Raw genomic sequence first — 22,068 nt, 5'->3', positions numbered from 1 at the left:
GGACATGGTGATGGAAACATTATGTCAATGCGTCTGTTCTCTCACAGATGTTTTGCGTTCCCCGAGAAATTCTGTGTTCCCTCACAAATCTTTAACGTTCCCTCGCAAAACTTTTGCGTTCCCTCACAAATCTTTTGCGTTTCCTCGCGAAACTTTTGCGTTCCCCTAGAAATTCTGCGTTCCCTCACAAATCTTTAACGTTCTTACGAGAAATTTTGCGTTTGCTCACAAAACTTTTGCATTCCCCCAAAAAACTTGTTCCCTCACAAAATTTTTCGTTTCCTCACAAAACTTTTGCGTTCCCTCACGAAACTTTTGCGTTCCCTCACAAAACTTTTTTGTTCCCTCACGAAACTTTTGCGTTCCCTCACAAAACTTTTTCGTTCCCTCACGAAACTTTTTCGTTCCCTCACGAAACTTTTGCGTTCCCTCACGAAACTTTTGCGTTCCCTCACGAAACTTTTTCGTTCCCTCACGAAACTTTTTCGTTCCCTCGCGAAACTTTTGCGTTTCCTCACGAACCTTTTGCGTTCCCTCGCGAAACTTTTGCGTTCCCTCACAAAACTTTTGCTTTCCCTCACAAAACTTTTTCGTTCCCTCACAAAACGTTTTCGTTCTCCTGAGAAATTTTGCGTTCCCTCACAAAACTTATGCGTTCCCTCACGAAACTTTTGCGTTCCCTCACGAAACTTTTGCGTTCCCTCGAGAAACTTTTGCGTTTCCTCACGAAACTTTTGCGTTTCCTCACGAAACTTTTGCGTTCCCCGAGAAATTCTGCGTTCCCTCACAAATCTTTAACGTTCTTATGAGAAACTTTTGCGTTTCCTCGCGAAACTTTTGTGTTCCCCGAGAAATTCTGCGTTCCCTCACAAATCTTTAACGGTCTTATGAGAAACTTTACGTTCGCTCATGAAACTTTTGCGTTCCCCCAAAAAACGTGTTCCCTCACAAAACTTTTGCGTTCTCCTGAGAAACTTTTGCGTTCTCCTGAGAAACTTTTACGTTCCCTCACAAAACTTTTGCGTTCTCCTAAGAAACTTTTGCGTTCCTTCACGAAACTTTTGCGTTCCCTCACAAACTTTTCTTTTCCTCACGAAACTTTTGCGTTCCCTCGAGAAACTTTGCCTTGACATAATTTTTCCTCCCATCTAATTTTTTTTCCTTCACCATGTCCCACCTTGCAATAAATAAAAAAAAACTCAATTCCTGAGATAGTAGTATTGTATTTTAGCATTGACCTAATGAATAATAGCATTTCTGGAAGGATTCAATGAGAAATGTTTGAGGTCATGTTGAGATTTCTGTCTTTTGATTGCAGACTTTGAAGAACCTTACAATACTTTTGCAATGTTTTTAAAGGAGGCAAACGGGACAGGCCCGCTGTTTTGCCTCGATCCGGCACTGAGCTCTGAACCTGTCAGTTTCTAATTGCATTTCATAAAGGTTAAATCGTAACATCCACACTTGGATTGGAAACTCCACGAAATTCCCTCTGTCTGTCCAAAACGCCTGTGTTTGTTGCTCGTCCCTGATCTCAGCGGTAAAGACGCTCTCAGGCAGATCAACTGATGCCACATGAATAAACACACGTGCTATATTTGGCACACTCAAACCAGCCATTAAAATATCACGTGGCTTTTTCTCGCCCCTTTTGGCGGGTGTCAGAACAATGTCGTGGATGAGAGAGTGGAGTGAAGAGTGACGTACCCACACTTTTTACAATGTTTCTGCCATGCAAATTAAATTTGACATTTGTATAGCTACACATTTGACTGAAAATAGCAAGCAAAAAGCATAATAGTGATTAGATGATTTTGAAAACGAGACGTTAGAGAGTTAATGAAGAAATAAACTAGTGAGGAGCACCTGTGCCTCTTGACACTCCCACTGTCAGTTTGTGTTTGAGTCAGCGCTGTGACTAACCGTTGGCATGTGTGTGTTCCATTCAGACGGGTAAATGACACGAGCGCCTGCTTGCCAAACCTAGGCAAGAAAGGTCATGCAGGGCGAGGACGTCAAATCATTTTTATTTCACCAGCTTCTTGCATAACTAAAGGATTGTATTGGTCTCTGGTATGGCTAAAAATACTGTTTTGTTCTCTTTAGCATTACGGAAGACTATAACATTCAGTGCATTGTTACAACTAAAAAAAAATTGCATTATTTTTGTTTGCATGCTCTAGCTTTAAATGTGCATTCACTGAAAAAAAAATCAGAAAATTGACTTGGCCAGTTAAAGTTTGTTGAGTAATTTCTACTTAGCTGAAGTTTAATTTGCAATACTCTGCAAAAATTCAAGTACATTTTACTCCAACAATATAACACTGAATTAAGCCACGCTTTTAAAGTGTAATATGTAATGTAAATAATACAGTAGATACTGTGTAGGTAAAAAGTGAGGAAACCCTCTGCCTTAAAATTATTAAGTAAACCATTCGTAATTGAAAAAATTAAGTTATGTGGAATTGTCAAGTCAACTTTTTTTTTTATTTTTTTTTATTACACATTTGTTATTTACTTGATCATTTTAAGGCAGTGGGTTTCCTCACTTTTTTTATTTGTCAGCTGATCACTTTTTACAGTGTATCTAATAGAAATAATCTGGTTACTAAACCTAACAACAAAAGCAATGATACAACAGTGTCAAAACAGTGCAAATACAACCTTATTAATTAATACTGGGAACACCAGTATCAGAAATTTAAATGTTTTACTTAATTTTATAAATTTGATATTTACACTTTAATTTCTACAAATCTGAATTGAGCACTAGTATAGAATTTACTTCTTGCCTGATCTAACTTATTAGAAATGAAAAAACTGATATTTCTGTAGTATTTAATTCACCACACAGGTTGTATTTTGACAGAATATTATATAATGTTCAAATAAGACAGATGTGGGTTGAAATAATTTAATTCTCTTTTAATTGATTGCAGCACATTGTATAACCACACATAACAAAAAAGCACTTATCAAATATTTTAATCAGGCTCAGTTTGCAACCTCTTACAAATTTGTTAAAATAATATTACAACAAAATAATAAAAAATAAAAACAGAAAGAAAGAAGCTACCAAAAAAATAAGCATTTACAAAAATAATGACTCAAACCTTGACCAAAAAAAAAAAAAAAAAGCTTGATATAAATAAGTTAGTTTTAATTTTCTCAGTGTTTTTACAAAGTTATGTACACAAATACACAGGCAGTGTAAATCGTTCAAATATTAATATTTACTTTCTCTATAAATACAGTTATGCATCAGGTTTCACCACAGAATCTATTTGTAGAGTGTTTTGGTGGGGTGAAACACCCACTTCTGCAGTGAAAAAAAAGGCAAAATCAAGGGTGATCGAGTCAAAGTCAAAAAAATATCAGTAGAAAATTTCACTCAAATTATAGATGATCGAGACACATCTTACAAAGAAATAATTTAAGAGGGTGAGAGATGTTTCTCCTCCATGGAAGTGCCTGATAGTAATACTGGTCGATGCTACAAAGGTTTGACCTCAGAGTTTCAACTTTTACATCACCTTAAAAAAAAAAATCATAATAATAATAATAATAAAAAAAAAAAAAAACAGGCTGAGATGTTCAGATCCTAGGGGATCCATTCAAAAGAACTGGTATTTTGTGTACCTCATCTGAAAAAGATTTTTTTTTTTTTTTTTTTTTTTTTTTTACACCACCAATATGAAAACAGGCACACCGTCTTCAAAACGTGAAATTATGAACAGCATTTCGGAAATAATCTACACACGGCAATGGTGGCTCTTCAAGTCAAACCAAACTCACACCTCCAAAAAAAAATAGATTTTTCAAACATAATACTAATTATGTGCTACATACCAAAAGGAACAAATATATATTTATATACACAGGTAGTAAGAAAAAAAAAAAAATAATGAGCAAAAAAGGAAATTAAACCTAATTGCACACTGCTACATACACCGCGTTCAGACGCAGTCGCTTTTTTTTTTTTTTCTTGAGTGCCAGAACTTTAGTGTTTCTGTTTCAGTGCTTGAACACTCTTAGAGTTGATATGTTTTATTTTCCACTCCACTTTCTCCCGCCAAAAAAAATCGTTCGTTCACCAAGCACTGAGGTCATCAAACCGCAGACGACATCTTCAGCCCTGTCAGGAAATATCACAGAGAACACACATTATCGGTCAGAAACATCTTCATACATGCTCTCAATGAACAGAAAAACATCTTTATTTGCACATTCTCTATTATTAATCGCATTTTCAATCAAGATTACGCAACTTTCCATTTTTAGGTCGTTATTCACCTAATTTGTTTTCTGCACTGATGTGCTTAGGCGATGTTGTAAAGGTTAACAATGGTGGCGATTGTCGAGTGGATGTTTGAGTCGACTGCACCACAAACCAGACTATAACCCACCGAAAAACTGAATGAAACTTCGGGAGGAAAAAAAAAAGATAAAAAAACGCTGGAAAATGAGATCATGAAACGCTCCGAGTCCCACCAAAGCAAAACACTCTTCATTGCTAATGTTATGACTTTACAGATGTGCCGCGACCGCCTGTTATTTGCTCATTGACCGGCGGCCCGGTGACACACTGATTTGGCAGGACGTTTCCTCACATGACCGACTGAGGTAACATCATCCTACGGTTACATCAGATTTCTGGACTCAGGTGTTGGATCTAGACCTGGAACCTGCACTCACATTTGATCATGTTTACATGCAATTCTGAAGAGTTGCATTGCAATGCACTGGGAATATTCGCACGGGTGTAAATGCACGCGTATAATAATAATAATAAACGTCGCTCAGGTGTGAACACACTCATGAGTGAACACACTGCTGACGTGTAAAATGTTTTTCACTCAGAAGGAAACTGGAGCTCTCGTAGTAAATGCACCAGATTAACCCTTTCATGCACTTCCATGATGCTTTAAATGAACATTATAATATAATGGGTACAGGGTACTAATCCTATATGATTAACTTATTAAGTTATTTATTTACATACTATTTTATTTTTTTCATGTGCAAACTGAAAAGTGTTTCTATCTACTCTTGTGTGTAAAATGACTCAAATGATAGGATGCAAAAGGAAAAAGGAGTCGTGCTTACCTTGTGTTTATGTGGGTGTCGTCGGGTTGGGGTGTTTTCTGGGCTTTTTGGGTTTTCTGGGCGTTCGGGTCACTTCGTCCACACAGATGTGAGAGTGTTTGCTTTGACACGATGAGTCTGAGGAGTCAAAACATGCATTTGTCAACTCACATCGGGTTAAAAACTAATTAAAATACTAAGAAACAGAGTAAAAACATGACTTGTATCTACCAATCTGAATCATTCATTTTAAGTTGAGAGCATTTCGCACCAAATGCAACTACATTTTAACTTATTTTATCTGTGCATGATTGTAAAAGCTCAAATGCATAATGTTGTTGTGCGTCATAATTTGTCTTGCCCGTTTAAAATAAATTAAAACATTTACATCTACATTTATTACATCAAACGGTGGGCTTCACAAACATAAGTTAAAATGCAATTACATGAAAGCGTGAAAGACTTGAAGATAGATAGATAGATTAAAGGCAAAGTGAAAATTCAGATAGGTAGATAATTATGCAAAGTGAAAATTCTGATAGATATTCATTATAGGCAAAGTGAAAATTCAGATAGATAGATAAGATAGTGCTAAGTGAAAATTTAGATGCGCGCTCTATATATATAACGTTATATAACGTTATATATAGCAAGTAGTGCAATATTTTGGAAATCCTGAATTATCATGATTATACATTCTGCTGAACTCAGACTGATAAATAAGATAATTTAGGAGAGAGTACCATACCGAGACACGAGGGTCTTTTCCGCGGCTCTCGGGGTGTCTCGGGCGTCTCCTCGCGCTCCTCCGTTACCCGACACTCGTGATTCCCGTTAACATCCACATTATTGTCGTTATTATTCCCAGAGGAGCACATGTGAAGACTGGAGCCCTTCCCTCGCTCGGATCTGCTGTAGAAACCGGGAACCGAGCGAATATCCATCGCTTCCCACTGGAATCTGCCGTCGGCGCGCGGCGTGTGCGAGGAGAAGTCGAAGTTCCACGCGTCCGTCGACGCGTCCTCCATCGCCTTCAACTGCCGCTGGAAATCCTTCTTTAACTCTTCATGGTCCACCGGACCGAACAGGTTCCGACACGCCGATGGTTTGGGTTGATCGGACACTCGCGCCTCCATTCGCTCCAGCGTCGGGCTGCCGTTAGACAAGCGAACGTTAGACATTTCGAGTCGAAAACGCAAAGCCAACAGCTGTTATTAAAGCGTCAACGCGATCCAAAGCGACGGGCGTTAAGGCTAAACTTGCCCCGGTTGCGCCGCATGAGCGAGAAACACGGACAAGCGACGATCATCAAAACAAAAGCAGGCGTTCTCGATGGCCACTCCTGTCAACTGCGCGTCGTAGTAAAAGAGGGGAAGAGAAATAACAAGGCGAGGCTTTTCTGCGCCCAATATGGCGATGAAGGGGGATAGAGAACGAAAAAAACGCGTGATTGACACAAAGAGCTCTTTAAACCACCAGAGGAACGCCGTGGATTGGTGCCTCAGAGATCCGCCTTCTCTCAACGCACATCCCCCACTCACAGTCCGAGACAGGGAAGATCAACAAACACCCATTCTAGACGAGCCTCCGAGTCGCTTTAATGAACGAGTCGGTTCGTTCGAATGCTTCGTTTTTGAACCGGCTCACTAAATGATTCGCTGATCCGTAGAATTCGCTGCGCTGCATTTAACGTGCTTATTGGTTTCAATCCTGCTAATATCGCTAAGTTTTCGAATAACTTTCTGCTGTTTTCAATTGTTAATGAATGTGTTGACTTAATAATTTTTCTGCTAGCTCAAAAAAAAAAAAAAAACGCATAGGAAATGTTGGGTTTACTTCTAAATTAAGTTTTCCTACAGGCTAGTGATTCACTAATGAATCACATTGATTCGACTGAATCATTTAAAAGGTCCAGTTCAAACAAACGATTCATTTGCGAATCACTATCGAACGGCGTTGAATGTCAAGTTCTGTAACAGTTTAAAAAAAAAAAGAACAATGGAATCTTGTGCAAATGCTTAAAATTCCCAGTGAAACCGAAACTAAAAGTTTGTATAACAGCTTTATCAGGAAACTTACGAAAATGTTTCCTTCTTAAATGAATCAAACAATTACTAAAAGACGAGAAATAGCCACTGCCTATTGATGTTTTCTCAATATTGTCCTTGAAATCCTGAGGGGAAAAACCCATTGTTCAAAAATAATTGGATATATTAAATCTAAAAGGTATATGGGTTTAAGAAATTCGTTTTTTAAAACCTTCATAAGTCTAATACTTCTAATGTGAATAAACACAATTTATTCATAGAAACTAATATTCGTTTGATTTCATTAACTGTAATGTGTTAGTCTCTGGTATCTGAAGGTGATGTTTAAATTTGAGACACACACACAAAAAAAGGGGAAGTACTAAAAGATTTACAATAAGTTGTTCCAAGTAATGAGAAGCTGCTATTGGCAAAACATTTCCAGGAACAATAGCACTGCCCTGATTAGACCTCGCAATCATCCTGACAAGAACTGAGACTCACACTTGAGTCTGTGTGCGTCACGTGAGGCGTGTCATGAACCATTTTTAACTAGTCTTTGGGAACTGTGACTGTTTCTAATCTGACAACTTTACACATGGCTGATGATGACCATGATGAGCATCTCATCTCTTGTCAACACACCAAATTTAAGAAAGCTGATTTAAAAATGGTGATTTGTTCCACAGATCACCTACCAGAGTATTTATGTAATAAAAATATAGTCTTAAAGGTAGGATAGGCAATTTTCAGAGGCTAGCAATAGCGAGCTAGCTTTGAAAGCATTTGATCCCACCCTCCCCTCAGAGCGTCCTGCAAAACACACGAGGAGTCAGCAAACAAAAGCGTCACGAGTTTGGATAGACACTCAGCAGATTATTGTAAGGTGAAAGCACTTAAATGAAAGGATGAAAAAGTTATTGAAGATTAAATTTACTGTAAATCAAATGCAGTGTACTAAACATTTTTTTACAAAATCATTTTTACTATAAAATCAAAGCCATACATCTAACCAATTTATGTTCCAAATTTGAAGTTGATATCACAAAAAGTGAAGTTCCTATGCGATTTTGTTTAGGCGCTGTACCAAAACTATATATATATTTTTTATGCATTCTCCTGTAACAAAATACATTTCTATCACTTTAATCACAAAAGTGTCACCAAATATGGAACCTTGAGACTCAGACCTTTCCGACGATATGCGTTTTGTCAAGATTAGAAAAGGTTTGATAATAAAGTAACTAAAATAAATTGTAATATGAAAACTGACCACTAGAGGAGCCGCTAAAATAATTAAGTACCATTTTCATGGTAAGGCAACATCCAATTTCAAAATGGTTTTCACAGGATGAATTTTGAGTTCGTAAGCTTTCAAATGATACCTAATTTATAATTACTAAAATATGTGATACGAAAAAAAAGGCAGTGAGTAAATAAAAAGAGTGACAAGTGCACCGCTAGCAGAACAGTAGCGTTTTTAAAGAGAGCACTTAAACCAAAACCGCATCGTGCGCTTATAATAAACAAAACATTATCGTGCGTTGGTGTGGACACTAATATAGTTATTGTTCTTGTTTAATTCTGCATAATTTTGTATTTATTGCATTTTTATGAATTTACTGTACAGTACATAATTTGTTGCTTTTAAATGTGCTAATCATTTAAATTTAATGAATATATAACATCATATTGCAACATGTTAGTTTCACCTCAGAAGCCGAACTGGAAAAAACAACAAAACAAAAAAAACGTTAAAATATCACACTTAATTAAAGAGTTGAACAGAACCCAGTTTTCCAGTGTGATATAAAATCAAGAGCGTATTCACACATCAAAACGTGTAATTTGTCCAAATAAAACAGGCACAAACAAGGCAAAGTCTGTTCTCATGTCTTTGATATATTCCACAGACATTCATATGGGGTTTCTCAACAGCACAATTCAATGTATAATTTCAAAGTCTTTGATGAGTTCGAGCAGACAGAGCGCAGGTTACTGTCCTGAACCGAAACAGATCCTCTAGCGACCACTGCTGGTGAGCGCCGGGACTGCAGGATCGTTGTGTTACATACAGGGTCCACAATTGCACACACAGTTGATTTTGAATGCAAAACGTTGTATATCCGACTTGGAGATTCACATACTAAGCCACTTTAGGATGTAAAAGTTTCTCTTGCCCACTCGGATCAGGCTAAGTCCATTAGTGAGAATATGCTGACCCAGAACCAGAACTTGCTCTGGGTTTGCTGCCCTCTGGTGGTTGATCCAAACTCCACCATCCTGGATCATCTGATACCTAGTCAAGAGAATAAACTAGTCAATTATATCAAGGCATCAATGCAATTTCAAAATAAATGTGTTTTTCTGCTATGGGTCTTAAAATATGGACCAAAAAATGCTTCATTTTCTTCTTAAAGGGAACTATTATGCACTTTTACCTCTCCCTTATTGTCTAATATAGATGTTTGTGCATGCAAACAATCTGCAAAGTTACAAAGCTCAAAGGCAGTGAATCTCTGCAACAGAAACGCCTCGTTTGCAGTCCTGTTATTATTTATCGCAACGTAGCGACGTTACAATGTCATGCATTTGCATAAAGCCCGCTTGCTGGATACTGTGGCTGGGCTTGCACTTAAACTCAGTTATAAAGCGAGGAAGAGATCATCATTTTGCTTTTCACTGTTCAATTCCTCTGATTTTGGAAGTCCATGTAATGCTGCTTTCCCTCAAATCAGTGGTTAAAATGTATTTTTAACACTATTCCTCAGCAGTACAACTGCAACCTTTTGTTGAGTTCTCAGCATTTTTCATTTGCATTTTATTTTACAGTACGTGCACTTATATGTAAATACCTAAGAAAGTACTGGGTAATATAAGGTAACTACAGGGGTTAAGGTTAGGTTTAGGGGTGGGTTCAGGGTTAGTACCTAGTTATTACAATTACTATAATAATAATTACATAGTACATGGGAAACAGGGCTGTAAAATAAAGTGCTACCCGTTTTAGCAACAACTGCTTTCTGAAGCGTGCAGTTCAGTGTGTTAATGGAGAAATAACACAGTTATAATAATCACATCTAAAATGTGACAGAGGTATAAAACATAAATAAAATACCACTGTGAAACATCCTGCACAAGTCATGCTTACGAAGGAAGTTCGGGTCAATCTGCTCGTTCTTCTTGACTGTCATTAATCGGACTGATTTACTAGAGGTTTTGACAAAACTAATAAATATGAATGATTTTTTTGGTTTTAATCGGGCTGAGTGAATGATTCAATGACTCATTAATACTTTGGATGGATACTGTATGAATCAGCGTTTTTTTAACGAATCACTTGAATGAATGATTCAATGACATACATTTTTAAACAGTCACTTGTCGCCACCTACTGGTGTAATGATGTAATTGATACAATCTTTATTTGAAGTGCCATGTTACTTTCAAAAGGTGATTCACTTCCATAGACATCAGTGTTTATATCCAAAATTATAAACCCAGTAGTTTTGTGATAATATGAATATTTGTAACACTGTATGGTTGAAAAGACAGTTTGTGAAGCTGTTTAATACCGAAACATGATAACGGCTCTCTCTGGCTCAGAACGCAGATCTGAGTGTTCCCGTGTGATTTAGTCAAAGGTTTAATTGTCGTCATTTAGGAATGGGATCGCGTGGGTGTTTGAATCGAGATTCTACTTAAAAGTGTCACTGTTGACTAAAAAGTAACAATGTATCAAAATGTGTCAAGAGCATGTGTTACTTTTAAACGGAACATTCCAAAACATTATTAGTCAGATTCAGACGTCTCTCACCCTCGCGGTCCATCAGGAATGGCTTGTGCACGTCTGCAGGCGTCCAGCACCGTCGTCCCGGGATCCAGGAACAGCTCATGGAACGGAGCCTCTCGGAAAAGATCCTGGAGTTCAGTGTCACTCATCTGCTCCAGGGCCTGAATACTGCTGTGGTACAGAGCACTGGTGCACCTGTGTGTACATGCATGCATATATATATATATATATATATATATATATATATATATATGAGTAACATTAATGAAGCATTGCATGCAAAAATATATACAAGTAACACTAATGGAGCATTGCATGCAAAACTATATACAAATAACATTAATGGAGCATTGCATGCAAAAATATATACAAATAACATTAATGGAGCATTGCATGCAAAACTATATGTAAGTAACATTAATGAAGCATTTATAGAACAAACAATGAGACTAAAAGGAATTGATTTTATCCATCTGGAATTGATTGGATCGATGAATTAAACAAAGAGGCCAAAAAAAGAAAAGTTGATTCTGAAGCAAAGCAAGTTAATTTAAATATGTTGATGAATCATACTAAAGAATCTTGCAAAACTGAATAGAGGGTTTATGCATTGACGTCACTTTCCCGGCGGATCACTCCCTCAGCCGGACTGAGTGGCAGAAGAGCTGCTGTGTGACTGGAGTTAACAGGGGAAACTGTGAAAACGCGAGTAAAATAAACGATTATCAGTTTAAACTAACGGTTGGACTCGATATAGTGTTCCTAACAACTTACTAAAGATCCAGTGATCCATGGAAACATGACATGCAGCCAGGGTCGTGTTTCCTGACATTTATATGTGCCTGATTTCAACGCCGGGGAAATACATAAAGCAAATTTGCCTGTGAACGCTTTATATAAATACAATATCGTTAGGTCTAGATCTGTGTGATCACTCATATCAATGTCATATATGTCTTCATATCATCCAGCCCTAAAACTTGTATCGTTTTTTGTCAGTGTTTATCTAAATACGTCCAATTATGCAAAATATATTATGGTAAAGATTTAATTGATGAGTTATCAGTACAATATATAACAATACTATATATACAGGGTATGATTTTACCCCTAAATTCAGCAAATTGACATAAAATGGTTATTGCAAATCCACCTTTCACTGCCTGAGTCCAGTTTTTTCTGTGAATTGCAGAGATTAATTTGCTTCTCTGTTCTGTAGCTTTCAGAAGTGTGTAAAAATGGTCACCGTGATTTTGCCAAGTAAGACATGATCCTGGATCAACATTTAGTTGATCCTGGAATAACATTCCTGTCCCAAAATTTAGTCCTTAATCAACCTATCCCTACCCCTAAACCTAACCCTACCCATAACTTTTCCCTAAAATCAGAGGGAAATGACAGGTGAATAGCACTGATGTTGAAGCACCTCACCCTGGGTCTAAGCCTAAACTTGACATAAACTGTAAACTTATCCCTCAAATCTGATTGGTTGATTGGAAAGTTGATCCAGGAACATGTGGAACATGTGGAAATCATGTTCACGGTGTAAAAATATACCTCAGATTTCTTGTCAAATCTACTTGAACAGTCAATCTGGAAAGCTCTTTCTCGTTTTAGCTCTTTCTCATCTTTTTGCCACTCAGTGTGTGTGACCGCAGTCCCTCCGGCCGACTGTGACGTCACACACACACACACCCTCTATACAGTAAATAGGTGTGCTTTTGATATCATGTTGACTTTACAGGCAGAAATCAGGAGTGAGGATCTGCTCTTGCCTTTTAGCACTCTCTAACCCCTCTTTCCCGTGGACTAGCTTGGTGACTTCAGCGGCCAGGCGTTTGTGTGCGGTCCGCTTGCCCGGGTCCCGTCTCTGTGTCTCCATCACCTTCTCCACCTCAGCTAACGGCAGGAACGTGAAGAGCTTCAGGTACCTGGAGGATAACAAGCGTTTCCGTCAAGCTGAAGGGGTAAACATGCATTACTGTAGGGGTGTAACAATAAAGCACAATACAAAAATGCATGTATGGTGGATAGAGACAACATGTAGTGTGCATAGTTCACCCAAATTAAAATCATTGTATGATAAGTTTTCAGAGTTTTAGTGTCAGTACTATATTAAACTACTATAGAGAATGTTGAGTATAATGTATAATAATCCAATGGGGGAATATTTGTGGGTCCTGATAATGCCAAATGTCTTACGTTAGTAAAAAGTGGCCGACATTATTTTAAATATATCTATATCTAGCATATTCGTCTAAAATAATGCATTATTTTCAGCTTCAGAATCATTCTGGTGTCTCTATTGTCCTGTGCTTTGAGTTTCCAGCACCAAGTCCAAGCCTATTCACTTACACCAAATTTAGCTTTTTAATCAACTATTTATTTTTTGTAACCCATTATTTGTTAGTGAATTTCTCTGACATCATACATGTCACATGTCACAGCCTGGGTGTCCTGTGAAGAGCACATTCAGGACTTTTCAGAGACACCACATGATTGGAGGTTTCACCATGAAAACAACTTCTCCTTGGTCTTTAAAAATGTCTGACATTAATTTAGTGATCAAATGTAGGAAATATGATAATATATTGTAATAATAATTTTAATCGGACTACTTTTCAAATTGTATTTCATAATCCAACATCTCAGGAAAACCTTATGGGGTTTCAAATCCAAAAATGACTTTCTGTTCCAGAACAGAGCGTTGATTTCATAGAGACATCAGGACTTACATCATGTTTATCAGGCATTATTGGAGACACAAGTGAATATGGAAATAAGTTATACATCAATATTCCTATGAAATATATTGTATATTATTATTAAAATGTTGCTAATTATTACTCCAATTATTACACTTCTTTTTTCATTAAATGTTGCTCCAAGAACACATTAATGTGTGCATTAGATACAGTGTATAGATGCATTGCATTGAATGGGAATATTCATTTATGGCCATTTTACCCACATATTGCATTAAGTAAAATGGTGTATCAATTCATCCTGTTATATCTTTCATAACACAGTTGAGAATCATCTTTATACAAATTTTGGTTAAAATAAATCCTGAAACCCCAAAATGTATTGGCGATTGAAAAAAAATCCCATTGTTTTTGCCTATACATATCATTTCATCTCGTTTTATTTTTTAAACTACTGAGTCCTGGTGTCACTACAGAGGACACAGCATAACATATGAATACAATATCATTTTTCAAAAATGTTTAAACAATGTGATGACATGGAAAAAAAAAACTAAATTCAAAAAATATTTTTTTCTGGGTCTCAGGAGGATTTGTCTTGGAGTATTGCAATAATATAATATCGTATCGTGAGTTCAATATCGTGATATGCATCGAATCGTGACTTGAGGGTTTCGTTACACTCCTATAACATCAAAAGTGACAAGGGTCGGTAATATTTTAAGCTCTTTTCCTTCACAGGGACTTATCATGAGCTGACGTCAGGCTCTGTGTTTGCAGACTCACGCTTCGACGCTGTTGTCGGGCAGCCGGAGGAAGTATTGGTAGAACTCAAACGGGGATGTTTTATCGGGGTTGAGCCACACAGCGTTTCCAGCCGTCTTCCCCAGTTTATCTCCCATCGAGGTCGTGACGAGAGGAACCGTCAGGCCGAACGCTTCCTCTCCTGTCTTTCTGCACAAGAGCAAAACAAGATTACACATCAGAGGCTCTGCTATATCATGACGTTTGCATAAATAACAAGCGTTTTATTTTATGCCACACATACTTATTTGTATTAAAATTGAGCAAATGATAGCTACTATCAACTCATTTTCATTATAAATTAAGGAAATATTTATTGCCAGTAATGGAAGCCGATAATATAAAGTCTTATTTTTAACACACACACACACACACACACACACACACACACACACATATACATATATATATATATATATGTATACATGTGCGTGTATATATGTGTGTGTGTGTGTGTGTGTGTGTGTGTGTATATATACACATATATATACATATATATGTAAAATATTATGGTCCTTCATTACCAAAAACACACATTTTTACCATAGTGCTTAAAAATTATACTGTTAATATGCACACATAGTCCTTATAAAGAGATTGAGGTATTACCATGCTATTTACCATGGTACATGTCTGAAAATATGACAGTACATCATGTGCTACTGCACATACAGAACCGCTCAAAAGGTTGAGGTTGGTAAGATTACTTATGTTTTTGAAAGAAGTCTCTTCTGCTCACCAAGCCTGCATTTATTTGATCAAAAATACAGTAAAACAGTGAAATATTATTACAATTTAAAATAACTGTTTTCTGTGTGAATATATTTTAAACTGTAATTTATTCCTGTGATCAAAGCTGTATTTTCAGCATCATTACTCCAGTCTTCAGTGTCACATGATCCTTCAGAAATCACTCTAATATGATGATTTGATGATCAAGAAACATTTCTCATTATTATCAATGTTGAAAACAGATTTGCTGCTTCATATTTTAGTGGAAATCATAAAACATATTTTTTTTTAAATTTTCAGGATTCTTTGATCGACAGAAAGTTTATAAGAACATTTATCTGTTAAATGTATATTTGAAGAGTTCAGATGCAAAAGCCTCTAAGTGCCATCTGAAATTTTCTTCTAGAATGATAATTTTTATCAAGCTCATATATTCAAGTTCAGTGATTTCACTTAAGTGACAAATAATAGGTAATTTTCATTGCCATTTAAGTGAAATTATTGAACTTAAATATACGAGCTTGATAAAAATTATCATTCTAGAAGAAAATTTCAGATGGTACTTAGAGGCTTTTGCATCTGAACTCTTCATATGTATATATATATGTGTGTGTGTGTGTGCGTGAATGTGTGTGTGTGTGTGTGTGTGTGTGTGTGTGTGTGTGTGTATGTATATACAACACATACATGGTATCATACTCAAAAGATTTTCTTTTGATCCCAAAAAAAGTAATACTTTTATTCAGAAAGGATGCAAGTAACATTAAAGACATTTATAATGTTACAAAAGATTTCTAATTCAGAAAATCATATTTTTTTTATTTAATTATATATATATATATATATATATATATATATATATATATATATATATATATATATATATATATATATATATATATATATATATATATTAAGGCTGTAAAAGGATTAATCGCGACTAATTGCATCCAAAATAAAAGTTTGTGTTTACATAATATGTGTGTGTACTGTGTATAATTATTCAGTATATACAAATACACACACATGAATGTATATATTTAAGAAATATTTGCTTAAATATACTATATATATATAAATATTTTATATATATAAATAACACATTTTTCTTTAATATATACATGCATGTGTGTGTATTATACACAGTACACACACACACATATATTATGTAAACAAACTTTTATTTAGGATGTGATTAATCGCTTTACAGCCCTAAATATATAGATAGATAGATAGATAGATAGATAGATAGATAGATAGATAGATAGATAGATAGATAGATAGATAGATAGATAGATAGATAGATAGATAGATAGATACCGGTAGATGTGTGTGTGCGTGTGTCTGTGTGTGTACTATACCACAGAAATCACTGTCATCATCACACCTGTGTATGAGCTCGTGTCCGCTCATGATGTTCCCGAGCTGATCGGTTCCTCCGATCTGGATCCTGCAGCCGTGGATCTGATGAAGACGGTAGAAGTCGAAGGCCTGGAAGAGCTGGTAGGAGAACTCGCTGAAGCTCATGCCCTCGGCGCTCTTCAGCCGAGACTGCACGCTGTGTCTGCTGAGCATCGAGCCCATCCGGAAACACCGGCCCACCTCCGAGAAGAACTCCAGCACCTGCCAGGAGGAGGATGGAGAAAACCAGCTTTTCTCTGATTGTTTCGGGGAAAGATTTGAAGCATCAGCAGCAGTGTCGAAACTTACAGTGCCAACTCTTCACGATATGCTGCTTACTTTTATTGTCAATGTGTTTAACAATGATAATATTAATTCCTGTTTGTTATTTGAAATGGTTTTATAATAAAAAAAAATATATAAATATAAAAAAAAAAATCCTGATACAAAAAGAAAAGAAAACAGCGCCATCTTGTGGCAGGTCAAATGTAAAAGCCGTTGTTTCATTCATTAAGCACAAATAAAAGCCTGACAACGCTAATATTAATTTTTCTGATCAAAAATAAAAGCCTGACAACGCTAATATTAATTTTTCTGATCAAATAATTAACATATTAAAGTGTGGCAGTAAATTAAATGTAACAATTATAATAATACTAATTATAATAATATGAAGTAAATGGTGTTCTAATTATTTTATGTTTTTTATACTGTTTATATGGCAGAATTTATGATAATGTAATATACTGTCGTACATAGGTTTAAATATATATATATATATATATATATATATATATATAAGGTTTTTAAATGGACTTGAACTTCCAAAAACCCGTAGAATACAAACATTAAAATAAAAAGCTAGATGATATATTAAACTTTTTTTGTATGATGGGTAAATACCCACAATTAAATATTCACAAAGCAAGATACCTTTAATTCAAACCTAACTGCAAAGTATTTGGTTATGATTTACAGTTATTATTGCCATCACTTCAAAATATCCCCTCCAATAAAAAAAGCTTTGAAAACATCCTGTGTTACAGAACAAGTTTTATGTAAATTGTATTTTTTATTTATTATTATTATTATTATTATTTATTTTCCCTTTTCTCTGTTTCCCCACATGTTCAGTGTTCAGTATTATTTCCTTTTGTACTGATTTATAATTACGCAATAAAATAAATAAATAATTAAACATCACTACCTGCCAGTCCTTGTACCAGCTGCGGTTATTGAGCACCGTCAGCCGGCCTAGTCTACTCGGGTCCGGGGAGAAGTGCAGCTCGTGGTGGGTGAAGAGCCGGTGGAGGCTCTCCGTGATCCCGCGGGCGTTCTGCTCCACCGTGGCCGGGGAGAGGCGCTCTCTCTCGGCAGACCTCCCGCTCGGGTCCCCGATCAGCGCCGTGGCTCCACCGAGCACCGCGATAACCTCATGCCCCGCGGCTCGGAAGTGCATCAGGCCGATGATAGCGAGCAGGTTCCCGGCGTGCAGGCTGTCCGCGGTCGGGTCGAAACCACAGTACACGGTCTGAGGACCGGACCGGAGCAGATCCGGGAGCTCGGCTTGAGCTGCATGCTCAGGGAACGACTCCTTCAGGAGGCCTCGGTTATGCAGGGATAAGAGAAGTCCGCTTCTTGTAGACGAAGAACAGTGGAATAAAGCCCTTAAATAAGATGATTTTGTTAATATGCTATGTGATTTAACTCTAGACACAATGCGGCATGACCGCACAATGGACGCAGCCATGTTTTTTTTTTTTTTTTTTTGACGGACACGTTCGCCACCTAGTGGACAGATGTGGGAGTGTAGTGAAAAGTGAGTAGAGAAGCAATTAAAGGGACAGTTCACCCCAAATATGAAAATTCTGTCTTTTACGCAGTTCCAAACCTGTATAAATTTCTTTCTTTTGTTGAACACAAATAAGATATTTTGAAGAATGTTAGTAGCCAAACAGTTGGTGGGCCGAATTGACTTCAATAGAATATTTTTCCATACTATGAAAGTCAATGGTGCTCTTCAACTGTTTGGTTACCAATATTATTCCAAATATCTTGTGTGTGTGTGTGTGTGTGTGTGTGTGTGTGTGTGTGTGTGTGTGTGTGTGTGTGTGTGTGTGTGTGTGTGTGTGTGTGTCTGTGTGTGTTCAACAGGCTCGGAGCAACTTGACGGTGAGTAAATGACAGGATTTTCATTTTTTGGTTGAACTATCCCTTTAATAGCTGTTTTCATTGAGACTCACTGGGAGGCGCGCGGTGGCCTAAAAATCTTTATTGCGAAATAAAACACAAAAAGGTACAATCATTTACATATTTTAGTTCTACGGATTGACATTAAAATATAGATATAAAAATTAATAATGATTTAAAAAAAATATTTATGTAATAAGAAACGACTGTGATTGGTCCACACTGACCGGCGCTGAGAAAAGTAACACGTACCACGTGACATTGAGGTATCGTTGTCTGTATATTGATAGACTGTAAAAAAAAAAAAAAGTAATAAAAGTACTCAGTAGCCTTTATTTTAATTTTAATTATTAAAGAATAATACAGAAAAACGCAACTAACTAGTTAAATATTTAAAAATCAGTTAGATAAACTATTTTAGTTTTTTTAAATAGTATAATCGACGAAGAAAGAATTTGTACTGGATCCTAATTATGACAATGTATGTAAAGTATATGTAAACGTTCATGTAATGTAATCAAAGTCGTGTTTTTTAGCCTACACCACTGGAAGGCGCTATACAACGTGTGTTCTTTTATCAAATAGTATGAAGTTTGGAAAAATTAGCATTAGGTTGGGCTTAACTCTTGTTATACCAAACTACTTAAACAGTATATTAAAGATATAAGTTGCCACATTTGAGTTTTGCAAAGATGTATTTTATTTTGAGACAGGACTAGATATACATTTATCAAACATTTGTCTATATTAAGCCAAAGTACAACAAAAACATCACCACTGACAGGCCTTTTTGCAGCAGCAGTATATTAATATTAATAATCAGCTAATAAAGTCACAGATCTGTGCATCAACCAGCTCTTTAAAATCAAGCATTTATTAGAAATAACGCTGTCAGAGGCAGTGACCTGAGCTACAGAGACTAACGGGGAAGACCGAGACACAATTCCCTGATATGACATTGTTAAAATCCCTTCTACAATAAAACATCAAGCACTCTAGTTACAAAAGCAACATTGCTGACAATCAAACATTTCATTTTAATCTGAAAAAAGGGATAACATGAAAAGAGAAACCAACTTAATACTTTATGCATAGGTTTGCTCAATCAGCAAATATTACAAAACCCCCCAAAAAATCTTCTTGGGAATATTGTGAACTTGTCTGAAGATTATAATAACACTTGATTTGATACTTGATAAAAGTTACAGATTTTTTGCCGTAAAGTGAGTTTCATTCATCCATGTCATGCAGTTTCTTACAATCTGGATCTAAGGCACCTGAATATCACACTACTTACTGTATACTGCAGAAATAGTATGAATATATCATGCAAATGTTATATGCATACATTTTCAATATACAACAAAAGCACGCATATGCAATGCAATGCACTTGACTTTCATTTCCAGTGTGATGAATGAATCAGAAATGTCCGAAGAATACAAGTGTACTAACAAGTGAATGAGGTGGGAGGATGAATTCAGCTCATTCACATTTACATGTCAAATCATATGAACTGCTATGATAACAATTGGGCACACACAAAACAATGATGCACATAAAACGTGTTTTACTGCATTAATGACAAATTTTCTTAACTGTCCTGACAGTGTGACAGCAGGGAGTGCGTCTTACAACAGAGAATCTGTCTGGATTTGTGTCACAGGCAGTTATAGTTGATCTATCTCTATCATCAGTACCTCTATTCTTTACCTGAGATCTCAGGGATCACAGTACAGTACATCAGGTGAGGAGCTCGAACACCCCGAGAGCGAAATCATCCTCATGAGATCAGAGCTTTCCAATATCCTGCTTTATGGCAAAAATCATCACTTATGTATGTCATATGTATGGAAGCCCATTTCTGCTATGAAAGGAAAAAATCGTGCTTTGGTAAATCTTAATTATGACATAAGAAGTTCTTATTATGACACACTTGGTTATAATTATGACATACAAAATCATATTTATGAGATTAAAAGTCAAACTTATGAAATACAAATTAACATAGTCACAATTATGACAAAAAATGGACACAGCAAGTCCTAATTATGACATAATTCAAAATGATTAAATAAAATCAAAAATTTTAATCGACAATGGTTTTTAATTCATAATTCAAAAATAATTATTGTCATAATTATGACTTTGAACGTAATAAATAGAACTGTCAATTTTGACTTTCTTTCATGATTATGACCATTTCATAATTATGACTTTATGTAATAATTATGACCCTTTTGTCATAATTTCAGTGTCAAAAATGACTTTGAATGTCATAATTTCTACTTTTTATGTCATATTTTCTCATGTCTTTGACTTAGTATTTGAATGTCATAATTTCTACTTTTTATGCCATAATATGAACCTGGTGTATAATAATGACTGCCTGAATCAAAAGCCAAACCTCATATATATCTTCAATTTCCTGGTGCTGAAATATGGCTCATTCATGCTGCCATATGGTTGCTAGGGTCTTCTAAATGGTTGCTAGGGTGTGGCTAGACAGTTACCAGGATGATACTAATAGACTACATGTTTGACCATATCAAAAAAGCCAACCGTCGCGTCTCTATGTCACTCTAGTGCTGAGATATGGCTTCTTCATGCTGCCATACGGTTGCTAGGTTGCTCTAAATGGTTGCTAGGGCATGGCTAGAATGTTTCCAGATATTTAAAGACTACTTGCCAGTCCGAGTCAAAAGAGGTCACCCACTTATCTCTACGATGTTCTGATCCAAACGTATCCCTCTCACTTTTTTTCAGTGGAAGTGGTTGTTAGGGTGTTGTAACTGGTTGCTAGGGTGTGGCTATGACATTGTTATGTCTACTAATTGGCTGCTACTAATGGCTGGGCTGTCAAATGAGCCCATGACATAAGTCATAATTATGACACACTAAGTCAAATCATGACATAACCCTAACCCATACTAGAGGTAGCAGTTGGGATATAACCAAAACTGATGATTCATCATTCAATATGTTTATTATTCCATGAGGGGTCGAAGTGTGCAGGTCCTCACGCTGCGGGAATTAAAAAGGAATGTGGAAATCACGACATGAATTCCCATGCAAGTGCCATTCGATGACAAATCTTACCCCATATTTACATTGCACTACATAAAACTCGTTCATTTCACAACATCTGATATATATATATATATATTTATATATTAATAAAGATACCTTTGCTTTAGTATAAAAAGACTAAATGTCAATCAACAATAATCTAGGTAGTGCATAATACCTAGACGCATGTACAACATCTGAGCCGTTAAAAAGCATTTATCAAAAGTCGAGACAATGCCGCGGCGGGCCGTCAGTGTTGCGG

At 36.3% G+C, this 22,068-nt stretch overlaps 2 protein-coding genes across 2 annotated transcripts; both read right to left on the bottom strand.

The window, feature by feature from the left end:
- Window positions 1-2,898: 2,898 nt before the first annotated feature.
- Window positions 2,899-6,657, bottom strand: cdkn1bb (cyclin dependent kinase inhibitor 1Bb). Its single transcript, XM_081355441.1, has 3 exons — window positions 5,834-6,657; window positions 5,107-5,223; window positions 2,899-4,135 (listed from the first exon to the last, which is right to left on the bottom strand). The coding sequence occupies exons 1-2, from the start codon at window positions 6,264-6,266 to the stop codon at window positions 5,114-5,116; spliced, it is 543 nt and encodes a 180-aa protein (XP_081211567.1). The 5' UTR covers window positions 6,267-6,657; the 3' UTR covers window positions 2,899-4,135; window positions 5,107-5,113.
- Window positions 6,658-8,030: 1,373 nt separating this feature from the next.
- yars2 (tyrosyl-tRNA synthetase 2, mitochondrial) lies at window positions 8,031-18,338 on the bottom strand. The gene is made up of 6 exons (XM_081355923.1): window positions 17,755-18,338; window positions 16,534-16,769; window positions 14,397-14,564; window positions 12,681-12,836; window positions 10,930-11,100; window positions 8,031-9,411 (listed from the first exon to the last, which is right to left on the bottom strand). The coding sequence occupies exons 1-6, from the start codon at window positions 18,295-18,297 to the stop codon at window positions 9,252-9,254; spliced, it is 1,434 nt and encodes a 477-aa protein (XP_081212049.1). The 5' UTR covers window positions 18,298-18,338; the 3' UTR covers window positions 8,031-9,251.
- Between the last annotated feature and the right edge of the window lie 3,730 nt (window positions 18,339-22,068).

Source organism: Scardinius erythrophthalmus, assembly GCF_964197995.2.
Source record: "Scardinius erythrophthalmus genome assembly, chromosome: 24".
Taxonomy (NCBI): domain Eukaryota; kingdom Metazoa; phylum Chordata; class Actinopteri; order Cypriniformes; family Leuciscidae; genus Scardinius; species Scardinius erythrophthalmus.
The sequence above is the reverse complement of the archived record's forward strand: the minus strand, read 5'-3'. Positions and strand labels throughout refer to the sequence as shown.

Excerpts from the sequence above, each read along its gene's own strand:
- cdkn1bb (XM_081355441.1), bottom strand. The coding sequence starts at position 6,266 with ATGTCTAACGTTCGCTTGTCTAACGGCAGCCCGACGCTGGAGCGAATG. Across the intron at positions 5,224-5,833 it reads GAAAAGACCCTCGTGTCTCG|ACTCATCGTGTCAAAGCAAA; the intron begins GTATGGTACTCT and ends TTGACTCCTCAG.
- yars2 (XM_081355923.1), bottom strand. The coding sequence starts at position 18,297 with ATGGCTGCGTCCATTGTGCGGTCATGCCGCATTGTGTCTAGAGTTAAA. Across the intron at positions 16,770-17,754 it reads GCTGGTACAAGGACTGGCAG|GTGCTGGAGTTCTTCTCGGA; the intron begins GTAGTGATGTTT and ends TCCTCCTGGCAG. Across the intron at positions 12,837-14,396 it reads CCCGACAACAGCGTCGAAGC|GTACCTGAAGCTCTTCACGT; the intron begins GTGAGTCTGCAA and ends GTTATCCTCCAG.